Source organism: Heteronotia binoei, chromosome 9 (genome assembly GCF_032191835.1).
Source record: "Heteronotia binoei isolate CCM8104 ecotype False Entrance Well chromosome 9, APGP_CSIRO_Hbin_v1, whole genome shotgun sequence".
Taxonomy (NCBI): Eukaryota; Metazoa; Chordata; class Lepidosauria; order Squamata; family Gekkonidae; genus Heteronotia; species Heteronotia binoei.
In genome coordinates, this window is record NC_083231.1 from 112,180,217 (window position 1) to 112,201,906 (window position 21,690).

At 49.2% G+C, this 21,690-nt stretch overlaps 1 protein-coding gene across 1 annotated transcript in view; it reads right to left on the reverse strand.

The window, feature by feature from the left end:
- ADAMTS3 (ADAM metallopeptidase with thrombospondin type 1 motif 3) overlaps nt 1–21,690 on the reverse strand; it is a 205,460-nt gene that overhangs the window by 152,344 nt on the left and 31,426 nt on the right. The window contains exon 3 of the mRNA XM_060247412.1: nt 457–613. Coding sequence (XP_060103395.1) covers nt 457–613 — 157 coding nt within the window. The remainder of the gene's footprint in view (nt 1–456; nt 614–21,690) is intronic.

Genomic DNA, 21,690 nt, shown 5'->3' on the forward strand with positions numbered 1-21,690 from the left:
CCACACGTTTGACCCCTCTGGTTTAGCCATTTTAGCTTCCAGGGAGAATTCAGACTAAACTGCCGCTCTCCAAATAACCATCTTTTTAATGTGACTTTCCACTTCTTTCATCATCTTTGAGTAATATGCAATACCACCCATGACATTGGCACACCAAAATTAACTTTGCAGCATCATCTCTGGTTACAGGACTCAATCCGGTGTGAATCCGGCTCAAACGATCCGTTTACGCTGCAGGGCGCAGCCAATCCCCGAAGACTAATTTAATCACACAACTCATGCACCATATTGGGACACAGACCAAACCGTCTGTTCAAGCATCCCAAAGAAAGGATCATAGGGGGGACCAGTACCCCAAATAGAATTCTCACGTCAAAAACTAGAAGTGCCAACCAATCTTAGCTAACAAGCAAACAACAGAACCTCTCGCCATCAATTCCAAGATGTGAGCGCTACCTTCACTGTGGAAGTCGGGGAGTACATCAGTTGGATTCTGAGCAATCGCTGACCTCCGAAAGACAACATGAACCCTCCCGCTTTCTTCTTCCATCTGCTTCCCTTTCTCCAGCGGCTCAATGAAATACTCATCGTCGTCGGTCCGAATCATTCCAGCCTGGTGAGGGAAGAAAAGAGGAAAGCCATTAAAAAAAGATGACAAGTCCATCTTACAGACTCATTGTTAACAATGAATTCCCATGGGATTTTTTCCAGCAGCCTACAGTTGAATGTGCTCATTATCTATTTTATTCCAAAGCGACGGCAGTAACCAATACTCCCTCTAAGCTGCGGAGCCTTGTGAGCAAAAGTTCTACTTTGGGAGCTACTGGCATTCAAGTTGTGAGCGGGTGCATCGATTCATTTGTTCTGGGGCCGTTTTTGCCAGAGCGAAGACAAAAAATGTGTGAGTTGAAGGCTGGAAAAAACTGTGAGCTAGCTCACACTAACTCAGCTTAGAGGGAACACTGGCAGTAACTGATGTTGCGAAGTGAAGTACGCTACTATATCTGTGCAGTGACATGAATTAGGATGCTTCTTTTGCTTTGTTGGGCAATACCAGTTCCAGGTTTTGGAGGGGGTCCCAGACAGACATGCTCAGGCCCTCCATCTCCTGTGATACATGAAGCCATCTTACACAGAATCACTCCATAGAAGAAGAAGGAGGAGAAGAAGACTGCAGATTTATACCCCGCCCTTCTCTCTGAATCAGAGACTCAGAGCGTAGGGTTGCCAATCCCCAGCTGGGGGCAGGGGATCCTCCGGTTTGGAGCCCTCCCCCCGCTTCAGGGTCGTCGGAAAGCAGGGGGGGAGGGGAGGGAAATGCCTGCTAGAAGCTTTGTTATTCCATATGGAGATTTATTCCCATAGAAAATCATGGAGAATTGATCCGCGGGTATCTGGGGCTCTGGAGGGGGGCTGTTTTTTTGGGGTAGAGGCACCAAATTTTTAGTACAGCATCTAGTGCGTCTCCCCAAAATATCCCCAAAGTTTCAAAATGATTGGACCAGGGGGACCAATTCTATGAGCCTCAAAAGAAGGTGCCCCTATCCTTCATTATTTCCTATGGAAGGAAGGCATTGAAAAGGTGTGCCGTCCCTTTAAATGTGATGGCCAGAACTCCCTTTGGAGTTCAATGATGCTTGTCACAGCCTTGATCTTGGCTCCACCCCTAATGTCTCCTGGCTCCACCCCCAAAGTCCCCAGATATTTCTTAAATTGGACTTGGCAACCCTATCAGAGCGGCTTACAATCTCCTCTATCTTCTCCCCCCGCAACAGACACCCTGTGAGGTGGGTGGGGCTGAGAGGACTCTCCCAGCAGCTGCCCTTTCAAGGACAACTCCTGCCATAGCTATGGCTGACCCAAGGCCATTCCAGCTTCTGTTAAGTAGAGGAATGGGGAATCAAACCTGGTTCTCCCAGATAAGTGTCCACACACTTAAGCACTTCGCCAAACTGGCTCTCCATTGGTGCACCAGGGTCAGCCCTATCTACACAGACTGGTAGTGGCTCTCTTGAGGTCTCAGACAGAGAAGCCTTTTGCATCACCACTGCCTGGTCCTTTTAACTGGAGAGGCCAAAGACTGAACCTGGGACCTTCTACATGCCAAACAGTTGCTCTACCACTGAGCCACTGCCCCTCCTTAAGGATCTGCCTTCATGCCTTTCTTCCAGGCCACCCACATCTCCACCTTCCTGCGTGTTCTTTTCTATGTGTCCTCTCTAGCCCCTGACTGACTCTCTCAATTCAAGAAATATCTGGGGACTTTGGGGGTGGAGCCAGGAGACTTTGGGGGTGGAGCCAGGAGACATTAGGGGTGGAGCCAAGATCAAGGCTATGACAAGCAAAGGGAGTTCTGGCCATCACATTTAAAGGGACGGCACACCTTTTCAATGCCTTCCTTCCATAGGAAATAATGAAGGATAGGGGCACCTTCTTTTGGGGCTCATAGAATTGGACCCCCTGGTCCAATCGTTTTGAAACTTGGTGGGTATTTTGGGGAGAGGCACTAGACGCTATACTGAAAATTTGGTACTTCTACCCCAAAAAAACAGCCCCCCCCAGAGCCCCAGATACTCGCAGATCAATTCTCCATGATTTTCTAAGGGACTAAATCTCCATAGGGAATAGCAGAGTTCCCAGCAGACATTTCCTTCCCCTCCCCCCGCTTTCTGATGACCCTGAAGCGGGGGGAGGGTCTCCAAACCGGGGAATCCCCTGCCCCCACCTGGGGATTGGCAACCCTAGCCGCACCCCCTGGCACCACTATGGTTTTGCACAAAGCTTTTTTTGTAGAAAAAGCCTAGCAGGAACTCATGTGCATATTAGGCCACACCCCCAACAGCACCATTGTTTCGCACAGGGCTTTTTTCATAGAAAAAGCCCAACAGGAACTCATGTGCATATTAGGCTGCACACCCCGACATCACCATTGTTCCACACAGGGCTTTTTTGTAGGAAAAGCCCAGCAGGAACTCATTTGCATGTTAGGCCACACCCCCTGACATCAGCATGGTTTAACATAGGGCAGGGGAGGCCAACGGTAGCTCTCCAGATGTTTTTTGCTACAACGCCCATCAGCCCCAGCCAGCATGGCCAATGGCTGGGGCTGATAGGAGTTTTAGGCAAAAAACATCTGGAGAGCTGCAGTTGGCGACTCCTGACATAGGGCTTTTTGTGGGAAAAGCCCAACAGGAACTCATTTGCATATTAGGCCTCACTCCTTGACATCACCAAGGTTTCACATAGTACTTTTTTTGTAGAAAAAGCCCAGCAGGAACTTATTTGCATATTAGGCGACACACCCCTGACACCGAGCCAGCCGGAACTACATTCTTGTGCCTTCCGGCTCAAAACAAAACCCCTGCTTCCAACACTAAGTCCATGTTTTTACCTTCCCCTTCCCTTCTTTTAGGCTGGGGAGCCCACAATTGCAATGATTCACTTCCAAACAGAGAGCTCTGTTTCTACCATTCTGCTCCCCGCCCCCTTTAAAATACGTTTCCAAAATCGACGCGATGCCATTTCAATTAATGGCAAAGAGCACATCCTTCAAACAGGAGCAAAGAATAATCACGGGGGCATTTCGGTTCAGATAAGTCTGTGACGGATCACACCCTCATTTTTTCCCCCTGCCGCAGGGCCAAGAAGCATTATTAGGCTGGCAACCTCTCGGCTCCTGGCATGTGAGTGGACCGTTTCCTTGCCATTCAGGAAGAGGGCGGGAGAGAGTTTGTGCCTACGGTTGCTAGGCCCCTAACATCAGACCGGATCCTGGAACCGGGGAGGGGGGGGAGGGGGGGAGGGGTTTTGTCTAAAGATCTCAGTTGTGAGACTTTCGACTTAAAAAAACCCACTGCATTCGGGTTAGTTTTCCTTTTTAAAAGGGAAAAAAATGGGAGGAAGTAGCTGGAGTGAAAAGAAGCACTTGGGTTCCTTTCCCAGGAGGCGGGCATTTCTCTCTGCTTTTTTTTTTTTAATGTTACAGTTAAAACAAATATCATAATTGCATGATTCATAAAACGTCGATAATTTGTGCAGGAAAAGACCCATGAGGGTGACCTTGGGCCAGTCGCAGTTCTCGTAGAGCTCTCTCAAATCCACCCACCTCACAGGGCGTCTGCTGTGGGGAGAGGAAGGAAATGAGATTGTGAGCCTCTTTGAGACACATGAGGCCCACTGGGTGACCTTGGGTCAGCCCCAGTTCTCACAGAACTGTGCTCTGAAGAGCAATTCTCTGAGAGCTCTCTCAGCCTCATCTACCTCATGGAAGGTCTGTTGTGGGTTGTGCTGACAGCCTCCAGTAGGGTTGCCAATCCCCAGGTGGGGGCAGGGGATCCCCCAGTTTGGAGGCCCTCACCCCGCTTCAGGGTCGTCAGAAAGCGGGGGGAGGGGAGGGAAATGTCTGCTGGGAACTCTTGTTATTCCCTATGGAGATTTATTCTCATAGAAAATCATGGAGAATTGATCCACGGGTATCTGGGGCTCTGCAGGGGGGGGGGGCTGTTTTTTGGGGTAGAGGCCCCAAATTTTCGGTATAGCATCTAGTGTCTTTCCCCAAAATACCCCCAAGTTTCAAAAAGATTGGAACAGGGGGTCCAATTCTATGAGCCCCAAAAGAAGGTGCCCCTATCCTTCATGATTTCCTATGGAAGGAAGGCATTGAAAAGGTGTGCCGTCCCTTTAAATGTGATGGCCAGAACTCCCTTTGGAGCTCAATTATGCTTGTCACAGCCTTGATCTTGCCTCCACCCCTAATGTCTCTTGGCTCCACCCCCCAAAGTCTCCTGGCTCCACCCCCAAAGTCCCCAGATATTTCTTGAATTGGACTTGGCAACCCTAGCCTCCAGGTGGGGCCTGGAGAACTTCCACTTTCACAACTGATCTCCAGCTGGCAGAGATCAGCTCCCCTGGAGAAAATGGCTGCTTTAGGGCTGCCAAGTCCCCGGTCCGGGCAGCGGTTCTCCTGCCCGAGAGGTTCCCAACCTGCCGGCCCACACTGGGCTGACAGGGGGAACCTCCCCTGACGTCGGCAGCATGATGACATCACCCGCAAGTGATGTCATCGTGCCAGCAATGTCGCACACTGGCCGCTCTAGGCGTTTCTGGGGGGAACTCTGTAGTTTGCCCAGATGCTCTAGCAATTTGGGAGGGAAAACTCTATGGTAATCTCCTCCTCCTCTACATCCTCCTCCTCCTCCTCCTCTTCTTCTTCTTCTTCTTCAAAATCCACTTGCAAACAGTCGCTGCATGGAAGCACCCAATGCTAAGGCTGCCCGAGGAACTTCACGTCTGAATGTGGACATGAACCTATCTCTTTTAGACCTGAGTCCAAGACTCAGAGGGTTAAAGCTACAGTATTGCAGTCCTAAGCTCTGCTCACGACCTGAGTTCGATCCCTGGCGGAAGCTGGGTTTTCAGGTAGCCGGCTTGAGGTTGACTCAGCCTTCCATCCTTCCGAGGTCGGTAAAATGAGTCCCCAGCTTGCTGGGGGGGAAAGTGGAGATGACTGGGGAAGGGAATGGCAAACCACCCCGTAAAAAGCCTGCCGTGAAAACGTTGTGAAAGCAACGTCACCCCAGTGTCGGAAACGACTGGTGTTTGCACAGGGGACCTTTCCGTCCTTTTCCAAGACCGGAACCACTACACCAAACCCTGTCTATATCTAAACATGGCAGAGTCAGTCGCACAAGGCGAAGACAGGCAATTTGAGGACAGCTGAGTGCTGAAATCCAGAAATTAAGAATGCAAAAATTCATAATCTGGAAGTGAAAACAGGCAGGAAGGAAAGGACCCGAGGAGGGAAGAGCCCAGCTGAGGAGGCAACAAGCCCATTGATTATACATGGAAACAGTAGACCTTAATAATAATACTTTTTATTTATATCCCGCCCTCCCCGCACAAGCAGGCTCAGGGCGGCTCACAACCTTATTGACTCCATAGTAAAACGGCTACTGGGAAGAAAGCCAACTCTGTTCTGATAAGCAAGGTAGAGACAGTGGTCGCTTATCTTGCTAGGGAGAGAATGGCTGGCTATTTGGTCTGGTCTCTGGAACATTAGCACCTGAATTCCTGTGTACGTTCTGACTTTAAGAACAGAAAGCTTCTAAGCGATCAAGATGTCAAGCTGCATATTCAGAAATTCTACATCAGGCTGCAAGTGAACAATAAGGACGTAAGACGGGCCCTGCTGGATCAGACCATCTAGTCCGGCATCCTATCTCACACAGTTCCTCTGGAGGGCCAACGACAGGGCAGAGAGGCCAAGGCCTTCCTCTTATAAGAACCTCAGAAGAGCCCTGCTGGATCAGACCAGTGGACCATCTAGTCCAGCATCCTGTCTCACACAGTGGCCAACCAGTTCCTCTGGAGGGCCAACAACAGGGCAGAGAGGCCGAGGCCTTCTCCTTATAAGAACCTCAGAAGAACCCTGCTGGATCAGACTAGTGAACCATCTAGTCCAGCCTCCTGTCTCACACAGTGGCCAACCAGTTCCTTTGGAGGGCCAACAACAGGGCAGAGAGGCCAAGGCCTTCTCCTTATAAGAACCTCAGAAGAACCCTGCTGGATCAGACCAGTGAACCACCTAGTCCAGCCTCCTGTCTCACACAGTGGCCAACCAGTTCCTTTGGAGGGCCAACAACAGGGCAGAGAGGCCAAGGCCTTCTCCTTATAAGAACATCAGAAGAACCCTGCTGGATCAGACCAGTGAACCATCTAGTCCAGCATCCTGTCTCACACAGTGGCCAACCAGTTCCTCTGGAGGGCCAACAATAGGGCAGAGAGGCCGAGGCCTTCCCCTGATAAGAACATCAGAAGAGCCCTGCTAGATCCAATCAGGGAGGGAGGGAGGAAGGGAGGGAGGAAGGGAGGAAGGAAGGAAGGAAGGAAGGAAGGAAGGAAGGAAGGAAGGAAGGAAGGAAGGAAGGAAGGAAGGAAGGAAGGAAGGAAGGAAGGAAGGAAGGAAGGAAGGAAGGAAAATGGATTGGGGGAGGGAGGGAAACAGGTGGAAAGAAAACAACTATAACTTCAAATGCATTCTCAAAGATGCTGGCTGAGCAGTGGGGGTTTTGAGAGCCACACAACATGTGTGAAAGAGCCACGTGTGGCTCCCGAAGCACAGTTTGGCCAGTCCCGCTTCAGACCAACAAGGCTACCCAACTGAATCTTTGTCACTGTGTACAATGCATTCCGATGCAAAATCTCCCCAGTTCAACTCTGGCATCACTCTGCCCAGGATTACAGCTGTGAGGCAGGTTTCCTCTTTCAACTGGGATAAGGCGCACACATGAAAACCCGCTGCGTTGATTTCAGCAGCTGGATCCGCTTTGCCTTGGTGGTGGTGGAAGGGGAGAATGGATCTCAGTTCTTAAAGGAAACCCTGCTCTGTCTTAGGAAGGCTTCCTACACCAGGAGCCGCCTTCGAAATTACAATGGAAATATTTTGTCTCCAGCTCGCATCTCAAAAACCCAAGCCGGCGTGTGCACGGTTTTGGACAAAAGCAGGTGGCAGAAAGAGCCCCCTCCCCCCCTTTTTTTTTAAACCGCTCACCAAACAGGAGCCCTGCTGAAGCAAAAGGATCAAGGGCTCTCTGTTCCATCAGTGTAAGATCGATGCACCAGCCGGGCAGACGCATCAGGAGCCTGCCAAAAGACACACACGAGACCTGGCAGAAGTGATGGGGGCGCGTGGGGGAGGAGGGGGGAGATTGCGCTGTTTCTGGAGACAGCTCTCCACTCTTGGACTTCTGAAAGAGCAGGCATGAAACGTGCTTTCATAGCGGCGACGCGGCCCGGCCTTCAAAAACACACACCTTCCCGTGCGCGACACACACTGCTACCCTTTCACCCTCTCTGTTAGCTTAAGGTGTGTTCGGTTCCATGACTGGGCAAAACCTGCGTCACCGGCTACCTGGCCCCCTCGCTTTTTGAAGCCCCCAGAGCAGAGCCGCACGGAGCCTCACCGAACACAGGCTGATTTACTGGAGGGGGGAAGACGGCGGTCAAGAAGAGGTGGGGGAGCCCACATCACTCAGCCCTCGGCCCCTGTCCCCATCAAAACAGCCCGGGGGTGGGATGATGGGTTTCCGAATTCCACAGCAAAGGGGATGTATCTTGGGGTGGGTCTCGCAGGGAAGGCAGCGAGGGAGGGTTTCTCTCTGGTTTTCCTGATCTGGAAGCTTCTCTGCTTTGCAGGAGAAAGGATTCTGAAGAAGCCACATGCGAGAAAAATAGGTGGTGGAGCTCATTAGCGTAACTCATTAGCATATCCCCCCCCTAGCCAAAAGCAACCTGACGCAAGAAAGGAGAGCCCCAGGCAAACGAGCTGAACTATATCATACTTACTTACATATTGATTCAATTTTATAGATTTGTTACACAATTTTCAAAAAAGGGGGACGCAGAGCGTCTCCAGCAGCAATTTCACCTCGCCTACAGCTCAGTATGTGGCTTCATGTGCACCCTAATGGTATATTTTTTCACTGGAAGAGGGTTGGTGGCGTCTGAATGTCCTTCTGATATTTTTGTATAATATTTTCTTTTGTTAGTGGTCCCAGGTCTGATGAAGACTGGAAAGAAACAAGTACTTAATCGATTGGCTTGTCACCACACTACTTGGGGACGTGAATATGCATGTTTTGGACATTTGGACGGATTTCTATATACTTCTTAGTAAATTGGTCACTAGCATGCATTTTTTGTTGTGTTTTCCATTATAGTGACCTCTCTCGGATTGTACTCTATGAACATGAACATATGAACATATGAAGCTGCCTTCTACTGAATCAGACCCTCGGTCCATCAAAGTCAGTATTGTCTACTCAGACTGGCAGCGGCTCTCCAGGGTCTCAAGCTGAGGTTTTCACACCTACTTGCCTGGACCCTTTTTTGGAGACGCCAGGGATTGAACCTGAGACCTTCTGCTTTCCAAGCAGATGCTCTACCACTGAGCCACCGTCCCTCCCCTCATCCCCAGGTGGGGGCAGGGGATCCCCCGGTTTGGAGGCCCTCCCCCCGCTTCAGGGTCATCAGAAAGCAGGGGGGGGGATGGGATATAATGAAGAATCAATCTGCAAATATCTGGGACTCTGGGGGACCCGTTTTTTGAGATAGAGGCACCAAATTTGCAGCATAGCATCCAGTGCCTCTCCCCAAAATACCCTCCAGGTTTCAAAAGGATTGGACCAGGGGGTCCAGTTCTATGAACCTCAAAAGAAAGTGCCCCTAACCTTCATTATTTCCAATAGAAGGAAGGTCCCTTTAAATATGATGGCCAGAACTCCCTTTGAAAATTCACTTATGCTTGTCACAACCTTGCTTCTGGCTCCACCCCCAAAGTCTCCTGGCTCCACCCCCAAAGTCTCCAGATATTTCTTGAATTGGACTTGGCAACCCTATCAGCGTAGCATTTCCCTTTTTTTAAAAAAGCCCCCACATTTGTACCTTTCTCCCTACAGCCTTTGAGAACACAAAATGTTATGGCTAAAATGAAGGGGACAGCACAGAAAGAGAGAATATCGAAAACTCTGAGTGTGTGAGACCTCTACTCTAGCAGGTGGAGGCATCTAATAGCATCAGTCCCTAGATCTCATTTCAGGAAATGCATGTTGGGTTTTTTTTTTTTCAGTCTGGGTTGTTTAAAATCCAGAATGCCTTTAAGCGTGTGCTTACTTATCGACAACTCCCATAACACAAAGCACATGCTCTCTGATTTTCCTATCCAGGGACTGGAGTCCCAGAATGTAACCATGCACACACAAACACAATTAAAGTGCAGCGGCTTCTTCACCCCAAGAGTCATGAACACATGGAATTCACTGCCGCAGGAAGCGGCGGGGCAGCTACAAGCATAGGCAGCTGCAGGGATGGAATTCTAGCAGGAGCTCCTTTGCATATTAGGCCACACACCCCTGATGCAGCCAATCCTCCAGGAGCTTACAGGGCTCCTCTTACCGGGCCTTCTATAAGCTCTTGGAGGATTGGCTATAGCAGGGGTGTGTGGCCTAATATGCAAAGGAGCTCCTGCTAGAATTCCACCCCTGGGCAGCTTCCAAAAGGGAATGGGATGAACCTATGGAGCAAAGGTCCATCAGCGGCAAGCCACCCAGGAGCTCATTTGCATATTAGGCCACACACCCCTGGCATCACCATTGTGGCACACAGGGCTTTTTGTACGAAAAGCTCATCAGGAACTCATGTGCATATTAGGCTACACCCAGGACTGGCGCATAGGAGTAAGCCAGGTTGGCGGCCACCTAAGGCACCACCTGGTCTACAGGGATGCCATCAGGCAGACCCAACCTTTGCTCCACTGCTCTCGCCTTCCTGGGTATGCGTTAGGGTTGCCAAGTCCAATTTAAGAAATATCTGGGGACTTTGGGGGTGGAGCCAGGAGACTTTGGGGGTGGAGCCAGGAGACATTAGGGGTGGAGCCAAAATCAAGGCTGTGACAAGCATAATTGAACTCCAAAGGGAGTTCTGGCCATCATATTTAAAGGGACGGCACACCTTTTCAATGCCTTCCTTCCATAGGAAATAATGAAGGATAGGGGCACCTTCTTTTGGGGCTCATAGAATTGGACTCCCTGGTCCAATCTTTTTGAAACTTGGGGGGTATTTTGGGGAGAGGCACTAGATGCTATACTGAAAATTTGGGGCCTCTACCTCAAAAAACAGCCCCCACCAGAGCCCCGCGGATCAATTCTTCATGATTTTCTATGGGAATAGATCTCCCTAGGGAATAATAGAGTTCCCAGCAGACATTTCCCTCCCCTCCCCCTGCTTTCTGATGACCCTGAAGCGGGGGGAGGGCCTCCAAACCGGGGGCTCCCCTGCCGCCACCTGGGGATTGGCAACCCTAGTATGCGTAGACTCAGGAAGGTGAGAACGGCACAGCAGCATGTGCTCTCCTCAGAGCCTGCCTTCCCTGGCCACACCTGCTGACATCAAGCCAACCGGAACGGCATTCCTGTGCATTCCTGCTGAAAAAAACCCTGCCAGTGGCTATTAGTCGCAAGGTATATATCAGGGGTGTCGAACTCATTTGTTATGAGGGCCAGATCTGACATAAAAGAGACCTCGTTGGGCCAGGCCATGTGTGCACCTAGTTAAGATTAGGAAGCAGAGATATGAATTTTATAAAGAACACAAACGCAAATATGTTTTTTTTAAAAAAAACCCCTTAAAACATGCTTAAAACGTTAGCGCATTGGTCTTAAAGGTGCTTTCTTTGCATTTCTCCCGTGGGATCCAGGGAACTGGGCAAAGGAAGCTCTCGCTCTCTCCTTCCTTCCCCAGGGGGTCAGGAGGGAGAGGAGCGTCAGCCAATAGAAGGGAGAGAGGCTTGGCTCAGTAGCTCTGCTGTGAGATTGAGAGAGCCTGGCAAAGCAAGCTATTCCTCCCCAAGGCCTCGGCCAATGGAGAAAATAGAGGTTTTGTTCTGTAGCTCCTGTGCAATTAAGCAAGCCTGGCAAAGCAAGCTGTGATGCAGAAGGAAGCAAGTTATAAGGAGAAGGAAGCAGGTGACAGCCAGTTGCTTAGGGGGCTTGTGGGAGCCCTCCAGGGGCCAGATTTGGCCCCCAAACTGCATGTTTGATACCCCTGGTATAGATGGAACAGATGAGGCAGTGATGTTCTGCATTCTTGGTGCTTTGGGGGGGGGGGGTAACAGGGGGAGGGCTTCTGAAGTTTTGGCCCTGCTGGTGGCTCTCCTGATGGCCCCTGGATTTGGGTCACTGTGTGACACAGAGTGTCGGACCGGATGCGCCATTGGCTTGATGCGACATGGCTTCTCTAGTGTTCCCTTTTGTTCTTATGTTCTTAAAAAGCACACTGTTTCTGTGCTTTTCTGAGACCCTGGCCTCGGCACAGGAAGCCCTGTTACCAAAGGGTCAGGCTATTTGAGCTGTGCAAACGTGGGATGGTGACGCAAAAGCGTTGCAAATGCACAGGGAACAAAAAGGCCATGAAATCCAAGAAGCCCTCCGTTTGTATTGGCAAGGCCCTACCTCACTGCCCACACCTTTGGAATTAACAGGCTAATATTTAACCAGGAGCTTGTTGGACATTAAAACAACTCCTTCTCGAGGCTTGCCCAGATGCCTGAGCAGCCCTGAATCCACAACACAGGGTTGCCAACCATCTGGAGGAAAACAGTCCTGTCCCTTTAAAAGCGCGTGAAAATGGGCAGCTGGAGAGTTCCGTGGCCTGGAGATAAATAACATCACCTGGTAAAAACCATGCCAGTAAAGCTTCCATTAAAGGGACAGGATGCCTCTCCTCCCCCCTCCAGGCGGTTGACAACAGTACCAAACCACCACCTTCTGGGTGCCCCTATGTAGTGCCAGGAGTAAGTTATAAATTGACTTAAGTTTCCCAGGATATCTCCCTTTCTTGCAACCTCAGGGTGGAGCCACCAGCTGCAGGGTATCAGGCCCTGATGGCCCATTAGAGGCTGGTAAGTTAGAAAAAGGAGAGTTTTTCCCTCAATTTTAGCATTTGTCTACTTGAAGAAAGAGCCCCGTGGTGCAGAGTGTTAAAGCTGCAGCACTGCAGTCCTAAGTTCTGCTCACGACCTGAGTTCGATCCCCGGTGGAAGCTGGGTTTTCAAGTAGCCAGCTCAAGGTTGACTCAGCCTTCCATCCTTCCGAGGTCGGTCAAAGGAGTACCCAGCTTGCTGGGGGGAAGGTGTAGATGACTGGGGAAGGCAATGGCAAACCACCCAGTAAAAAGTCTGCTGTGAAAACATGAAAGCGACGTCACCTCAGAGTCGGAAACGACTGGTGCTTGCACAGGGGACCTTTCCTTTCCTACTTGAAGAAGATATTGGATTTATATCCCGCCCAACACTCTGAATCTCAGTCTCAATCTCTTTTATCTCCCCTCCCCCACAACAGACACCCTGTGAGGTAGGTGAAGCTGAGAAAGCTCTCACAGAAGCTGCCCCTTCAAGGACAACTCCTGTGAGAGCTATGGCTGACCCAAGGCCATTCCAGCAGGTGCAAGTGGAGGAGTGGGGAATCAAACCCAGTTCTCCCAGATAAGAGTCTGCACACTAAGAACTATGGCTGACCCAAGGCCATTCCAGCAGGTGCAAGTGGAGGAGTGGGGAATCAAACCCGGTTCTCCCAGATAAGAGTCTGCACACTTAGAGCTATGGCTGACCCAAGGCCATTCCAGCAGGTGCAAGTGGAGAAGTGGGGAATCAAACCCAGTTCTCCCAGATAAGAGTCTGCACACTTAGAGCTATGGCTGACCCAAGGCAATTCCAGCAGCTGCAAGTGGAGGAGTGGGGAATCAAACCTGGTTCTCCCAGATAAGAGAGCTATGACTGACCCAAGGCAATTCCAGCAGCTGCAAGTGGAGGAGTGGGGAATCAAACCTGGTTCTCCCAGATAAGAGTCTGCACACTTAGAGCTATGGCTGACCCAAGGCAATTCCAGCAGCTGCAAGTGGAGGAGTGGGGAATCAAACCTGGTTCTCCCAGATAAGAGAGCTCTGGCTGACCCAAGGCCATTCCAAGCAGGTGCAAGTGGAGGAGGGGGGAATCAAACCCGGTTCTCCCAGATAAGAGTCCACGCACTTAACCACTACACCAAACTGGCTGTGACCTAAGGGTCAGCAAGAATATGTTGGAATCCTGGTGGACTGGGCCGGACCATCCCAGGAGGGAGTGCCTGAGGGACTCTGGATTTTGTTGGCTTCCTACAATCGGCCTGAAGGTTGAGGTATTAGCTAGCTCTGAAGCTTTTGTTATTTTTAATTGCACCGTTTTGGGGGATCACCTGCGCAGTTAAAATAAAACTTTGTTTAAACCTTTTGTCATGTCCGTGGCTTGCAAGGTACCAGTGCCTATTGGACTTACTTACGAGAAGGTGAATGTGCTAACCAGGGCCTTTCTTGTAGAAAAAGGGTTGCCAGGTAGAAAAAGGCTCCATCCCAAGTCCCATGGTATTTCTCGAGTTGGACCTGGCAACCCCAGGAGGAACTCATTTTCATATTAGGCCACTCCCCCGGACATCACCATTGTTCAGCGTAGGGCATTTTTGTAGGGAAAGCCCAGCTGAAGTTCATTTGCATATTAGGCCACACCCCCTGATGCCAAGCCAGCTGGAATTGCATTCCTGTGCGTTCCTGCCAGTTTGGTGTAGTGGTTAAGTGTGCGGATTCTTATCTGGGAGAACTGGGTTTGATTCCCCACTCCTCCACTTGCAGCTGCTGGAATGGCCTTGGGTCAGCCATAGCTCTGGCAGAGGTTGTCCTTGAAAGGGCAGCTGCTGTGAGAGCCCTCTCCAGCCCCACCCACCTCACAGGGTGTTTGTTGTGGGGGAGGAAGGTAAAGGAGATTGTGAGCCGCTCTGAGACTCTTCGCAGTGGAGGGCGGAATATAAATCCAATGTCATCGTCTTCTTCAAAAAAGTCTTGGTGCTAACCATCTTTGGGTTAGTTGTAAACTGTCGATCCCTTAAAGGAAATTAGGGTGGACTGGGTTCTACAAAACAAACCAGCCTGGTGGCAGCAATCTGGGGGAAAGATGGAAGAGCATGGGCTGCCCCCATTATTAGACATACATTCCCTGGCAGTAAGTCCATAGGCTGGCCTTCTCACAGGGAGCTGGGAGGTGGCTAGAGGAACCCCCGGGCACTACACTCTATCCATTATTTTCAAACGGAGAGAAGGCATTTGGAATTCAATCATGCTTGTCACACTAGGGTTGCCAAGTCCAATATAAGAAATATCTGGGGACTTTGGGGGTGGAGCCAGGAGAGATTAGGGGCAGAGCCAAGATCAAGGCTGTGACAAGCATCATTGAACTCCAAAGGGAGTTCTGGCCATCACATTTAAAGGGCCATCACCTTTTTTAATGCCTTCTTTCCATAGGAAATAATGAAGGATAGGGGCACCTTCTTTTGGGGCTCATAGAATTGGAACCCCTGATCCAATCGTTTTGAAACTTGGAGGATATTTTGGGGGGAGGCACTAGATGCTGTACTGAAAATGTGGTGCCTCTACCTCAAAAAACAGCCCCCCCCCAGAGCCCCAGATACCCATGGATCAATTCTCCATTATTTTCTATGGGAATAAATCTCCATAGGGAATAATAGAGTTCCCAGCAGAAATTTCCCTCCCCTCCCCCCGCTTTCCGACGACCCTGAAGTGGAGGGAGGGTTTCCAAACTGGGGGATCCCCTGCCCCCACCTGGGGATTGGCAACCCTATGTCACATCCTTGCTCTTAGCTCCACCCCCAATGTCTCCTGGCTCCACCCTCAAAGTCTCCTGGCTCCACCCCAAGTCCCAAGGTATTTCTCGAGTCGGACCTGGCAACCTTCGCAGAAACCTGCCTACACTCCCCATCTAGTGTGGAACCTACAGGCTGACAATGTAACACAAACCGGTTCTTCTCCAGAGAAATCCAGCTTTGCACACAGCTGTTCCATCCTCAAGGTAACAGTGCAGAACATCATAATGGAATGGATTGTTTGGAGTATCAAAACAGTGTAACCAGGGGTCATTTCGTAGAAAAATAGGCACTCATTACCATATGCCCCCCCCCAGAAGCCAAAAGCAACCCAACACAAGAAAGGAGAGCCCCAGGCTAGCGAGGCCTGCTTGGGCAGGCTAGGGATTCAGCCAACCCAAGCAAGTCTCACTCACCTGGGGCTCTCCTTGGCCATTTCCCCCAACAGTCAAAAGGCCAGAAAGCCACCCGCTGTCCAAAATCGCATAAGATGTGGAAAAAGGGTGGTGCGGGATTCTCCAGGGGTTACTAAGGGCTGCTGGGGGTGTGGCAAAGCCCCTGGTGGCTGGCTGGCTGCCCGCTCTCCTAACCCAGGGGTTGTTATGCAGCTGCACCTACTATTCAATGGACAAGGTGGGTGGGGAGGAGAAGGGGGAACCCTCAGAAAGGTACAGGAGCTGTGCTCCTGTGTGCTCCTGCTGAATTCAAGGCCTGAGTGTAACCCGCAAGATTGGCAACAGAGGATTCCAGAGCAGGTGGCCACCGTCTATACTGAATGCAGAAATCCTAACCCTAACCACTTGTCAAACTGCCCAAGCTGTACTTTTTGCAAAGATTTTTGTCCCTCGGCAAGTTTCACGATAGCATATGGATCCGAACCGGGATCTCCCGGGCTTCACTCTGAGGGTCTGATCTCCCCTCTACAGAGAAGTTTCTGGAAAGGACGATAGCTAGAGCCAAGTCCAGTCGCACGTTAACAGACCAACAAAATTCTCGGCGGTGTGAGCATTCGAGAGTTGAATCTTCTTACATCCATGAAAGCTCATGTCCTCGAAATGTTGTGGGTCTCTAAGATGAAACTGGACTCACATGGAGCTGCTGCTGCACTGTAGACCAGCATGACTGCTCTCTGAAACCACACCTCATTTTGGGCAGGAGCTCACAGGAGTGGAGCTCTGGAACCTCTAAATTTTATTGTGCTCTTTCTTTCTTACCCCCCTCCAAAAAAAAAATACTTGCTTCTGGGCTCCATTGTTCAACCCTCCTGTGAGAATTTGGTTGAACTCTAAGATTTGACAAACTTTCTAATATTTCCCCCCCACACACACACAAAAATTGGGAAAATAACCAAAACATATGAAGCAGACAGATGGAAATCTTCCTCATGCCACTGTGGCCACATAGGAGAAAGTCATTTAAAAAGTATGAGGGGAGTACGGCTTTATTATGAAAATTATCATTCATGACGCATTTTAAGGTAGTTGCTGAGGTGATATAATTTAGTACACCTTCCGGTGATGTCAGGGGGTGTGTGGCATATGCAAATGAGTTGTGCTAATGAGCTCCAGCACCTCTTTTTCTACAAAATGACCCCTGTCTGAAATATTCAAAAGAACATAAAATGTGCAGGGGAAACTGCTTTATTATCATTATTATTATTATTATTATTATTATTATTATTATTATTATTATTATTATTATTATTATTATTATTATTATTATTATTATTTTAAAGGTGACGGGAGTTTCATCTTTTTTTTTGCCCCCTACCCAAACTGTGAGGTACTAAACACACACGGCACGAGGTTGTAAATAATCGCCACTCTCACACACCCCTTACTGTAGCTGATTTTAGCTTGAAGCATTTTTAAATATTCAAGAGTTGGCCCCTTTCGAGGAAGCGGCGACTATTTTTAACGCGCAGCTCACCCTGGCTCCAGGCCCGACGTTCTCCTCAAACCGGCCAAGTGGTGACATTGGCCTAAGAGGAATCACTCCACTTTCTGGGCTGCCCCATCACCCGGCAACCGAAACCATGCTTCCTGTAGGGTTGCCAATCCCCAGGTGGGAGCAGGGGATCTCCCAGTTTGGAGGCCCTCCCCCCACTTCAGGGTCATCAGAAAGCAAGGGGGGGAATGTCTGCTGGGCACTCCATTATTCCCTATGGAGAACGATTCCCATAGGGTATAATGGAGAATTGATCCATGGATATCTGGGGCTCTAGGGGGGTTATTTGTTGAGGTAGAGGCACCACATTTTCAGCATAGCATCTGGTGACTCTCCTCCAAATAACCCCCAAGTTTCAAAAAGACTGGACTGGGGGGGAGGGTCCAATTCTATGAGCCCCCCCAAAAGGTGCCCCTATCCTTCATTATTCCAAATGGAGGGAAGGCATTTAAAAGGAGTGTGGTCCCTTTAAATGTGATGTCCCTTTAAACTGTGCTTGCCACACCCTTACTCCCAGCTCCACCCCCCAAAGTCCCCAGATATTTCTTGAGTCAGACTTGGCAACCTTAGCTTCCTCCCCCCCCCCCCCCCCACTTCTTTAACCTTTTGGCCGGCTAAGCAACGCAGGTGGAATGGCTGAGCATCTTTCACAACTGGCTCTAACGTTTAGGGTAAAGCTGATGTTCTTCAGTCACAAACCTTTCTGGATTACTGACAGTTTTATTGATTTTAACCAGGGTTTTTTGGGGAGGGGGGTTGTAGCAGGAGCTCCTTTGCATATTAGGCCACACCCCCATGATGTAGCCAATCCTCCAGGAGCTTACTGGAGGCCCTGTACCAAGAGCCCTGTAAGCTCTTGGAGGATTGGTTGCATCATGGGGGGAGTGGCCTAATATGCAAAAGAGTTCCTGCTACAAAAAAGCCCTGGATTTTAACGTCTGTTTTTCTTGAAATTATTTCATCATTATTTACATCGTAAGCTGCCTTGACTTCCTACGACAGAAAGCCAGATTTGAATTTTGTAGCACCTTAGAAACCAACAAGATTTATGAGAACAGCAAGAGCCCAGAAATCTCTTAAGAGTACCAAAAATTGTGGCAGGGAATATGCTTTTGTGAGTCACTGCTCACATCTTCAGATATTCTGAAGTGAGCCAGTGACTCATGGAAGCTCATCCCCTGCCACATAGGTTGTTAGTCTTTAAGGTGCTACGGGCAGCGATTTCCTCATTTTAATCACTCTTTGCGTAAAGTGGTGTTTCCTTTTGGTTCATCTTGAACCCACTGCCCATCAGCTTCATGGGATAAACAGTGACCCCTAGGGTATGGCCTGCTGAGTGGATGGGGTTGCCAAGTCTGACTCAGGAAATATCTGGGGACTTTGGGGGTGGAGCCCCCAAACTCCTTCCATGATTGCGTTTGTTACCAGCTGCTATTTTGAGAGCATAATTAATTGTATATTCACATGCACTTTCAGTCTTTCTCAGCGATATGTATGTTTGTACACGAGTGTGAATGTAAATGTTTTTCCGGTATTCTGTTTATTCTCTTATTTTCTCCAGGGAATAAGAATAAGAAGAATTGCAGATTTATACCCTGTCCTTCTCCCTGAATCAGAGCGGCTTACAATCTCCTATGTCTTCTCCCCCCACACAACAGACACCCTGTGAGGTGGGTGGGGCTGAGAGGGCTCTCCCAGCAGCTGCCCTTTCAAGGACAACTCCTGCTAGAGCTATGCCTGACCCAAGGCCATCCCAGCAGCTGCAAGTGGAGGAACGGGGAATCAAACCGGGTTCTCCCAGATAAGAGTCTGCCCTTTCAAGGACAACCTCTGCCAGGGTTATGCCTGACCCAAGGCCATCCCAGCAGTTGCAAGTGGAGGAGTGGGGAATCAAACCCTATTCTCTCAGATAAGAGTCCACACACTTAACCACTACACCAAACTGGCCCCAGCTAATCTTTGCCAGATAGAGATCAGATGTAAAAGCAGGAGATCTCTAGGCCCTACCTGGAGGTTGGCAACTCTAAATTCCTATACCAAAGATGGTCAGTTTCTGTAGATCTGAAAAGCAATCTCTCATTTCCTTCTTCTTCACCTCTACGGTATCGCTGCAACCCCACCTTAACTTTTAGGATACATGCTCACTGGTGTCACATGGGAGTTCTATCATTCCCCCTTACTGTACTGAGTGGGCGAGAGCCCGTTCTTAATTGGCGAAAATCTACTGGAAGCGACTTGCTGCTTTTACCCTCCAAAAAGTATGAGGCAGCCACTTTTGACTTGGCAGAAAAGCAGCAGTCGAAGTTCCAAGCCATCCTCCTTGTGTGTCAATTCAATTTTTCCTATGGCCCTAGAAGAACAGGAAGAAGGAAACGCACCCCCTTGGAAAAACTATTACTTCTGAAGGTGGATTGGGGGTTGATGAATCACACTTCCCAAAAAAAAGAAGAAGAAAATTAGATGAACTATATAGCAGAGGGGAAAACCACAAATGCAGTTTGTTTTAACGCAGGGAATAATGAGCAATCGGAAGAAGATACTCTCACCGCATTTACGGCCCGGTTTTATAAACTACTGTGGAAGTTGAGATCTACAGTAACAGTCTCTGTACCAGGGCAATAACATCTTAACAGACTGACTACAGCAACTCATGTTGCCGGTGGCCTCTGGCAATTTCCCAGAATTACAAATGATCTCCACTGATAGAGCTTATGTATTTCTTTAAAACATTTATCCCACTTCTGGAGAAAACAGGGTTGCCAGTCTCCAGGTGGGCAGAGACACTAACAATCGTTGTGAAAGCACATTTCAAGAATTCGTACGGTCATCCTTTAATACACTCATAACCATTATTCTTATAATTCATATAATTCATGTAGCATTTCAGTCCAATTCAAAATCCAAAATAAGAACATAAGAGAAGCCATGTTGGATCAGGCCAATGGCCCATCCCCAGTCCAACACTCTGTATCACACAGTGGGCAAAATACACACACACACACACACTGTGGCTAATAGCCACTGATGGACCTCTGCTCCATATTTTTATCTAACCCCCTCTTGAAGCTGGCTATGCTTGTGGCCGCCGCCACCTCCTGTGGCAGTGAATTCCACATGTTAATCACCCTTTGGGTGAAGAAGGACTTCCTTTTATCCGTTTTAACCTGACTGCTCAGCAATTTCATTGAATGCCCATGAGCTCTTGTATTGTGAGAAAGGGAGAAAAGGACTTTTTTCGCTACCTTCTCTATCCCATGCATGATCTTGTAAACCTCTATCATGTCACCCCGCAGTCGTCATTTCTCCAAGCTAAAGAGCCCCAAGCGTTTTAACCTTTCTTCACAGGGAAAGTGTTCCAAACCTGTAATCATTCTAGTTGCCCTTTTCTGCATAAATCCATAAATCAACTCAAAAAAACCCAATCCTGGATGCTTGAAGTCAAAACAGTACCATTCCCTGCTGTATCAACTTCCATACGCAGGAAGTGCTGTAGAAAATGGTTGTTGTATTCTATTTAGGGTTGCCAAGTCCAATTCAAGAAATATCTGGGGACTTGGGGGTGGAGCCAGGAGACTTTGGGGGTGGGGCCAGGAGAGATTGGGGGTAGAATCATGAGCAAGATTGGAACAAGTATGATTGAACTCCAAAGGGAGTTCTGGCCATCACATTGAAAGGGACTGCACACCTTTTCAATGCCTTCCCTCCATTAGAAATAATGAAGGATAGGGGCACCTTCTTTGGGGGCTCATAGAATTGCCCCCCAGTCCAATACTTTTGAAACTTGGAGGGTGTTTTGAGGAAAGGCATCAGATGCTATGCTGCAAATATGGTGCCTCTATCTCAACAAACATCCCCCCCCCCCCCGAGTCCCAGATACCTGCGGATCAATTTCCTATTATTCCCTATGGGAATCATTCTCCATAGGGAATAATAGAGTGCCCAGTAGACATTTCCCTCCCCCCTCACTTTCTAAAGTGGGGGGAGGGCCTCAACCCGGGGAATCCACTGCCCCCCCCCCCATCTCTCTCACACACACTTACTGGGTCTGGTTACTTCACAACTTTACTTGCTCTGAAAACGAAAGCAAAACAAATGGAGGGTCTGTGCTCTGACAAAACTGCTGCTGACCCTTCCCCATGAAGTGCTTCCTCTTTCCTGCTCAACTTTAAAGGCACACATTTTAAAAACAGACTTGTTTACAGGTTTCTAAACCTGCCGGAGCGCTAGAGGTACATGGTGGCTGTGGGGGCAGCGCTTCCCCCCACCGGCCAGCTGGCTGGGGGCGGGGGGAAGCCTGTAAAACTAGGGGATCCCCCGCTGGGACCTGGGGATGGGGAAGCCTAATTCTATTCTTGTATTGGATTTTTTTGAGTTGATTTATGGACTTTGGATTATGAATTGGACTGAAATGCTACAAGAATCATATGAATTATAAGAATAATGGTTAAGAGTGTATTAAAGGATGGCAGTTTGGTGTAGTGGTTAAGTGTGCGGACTCTTATCTGGG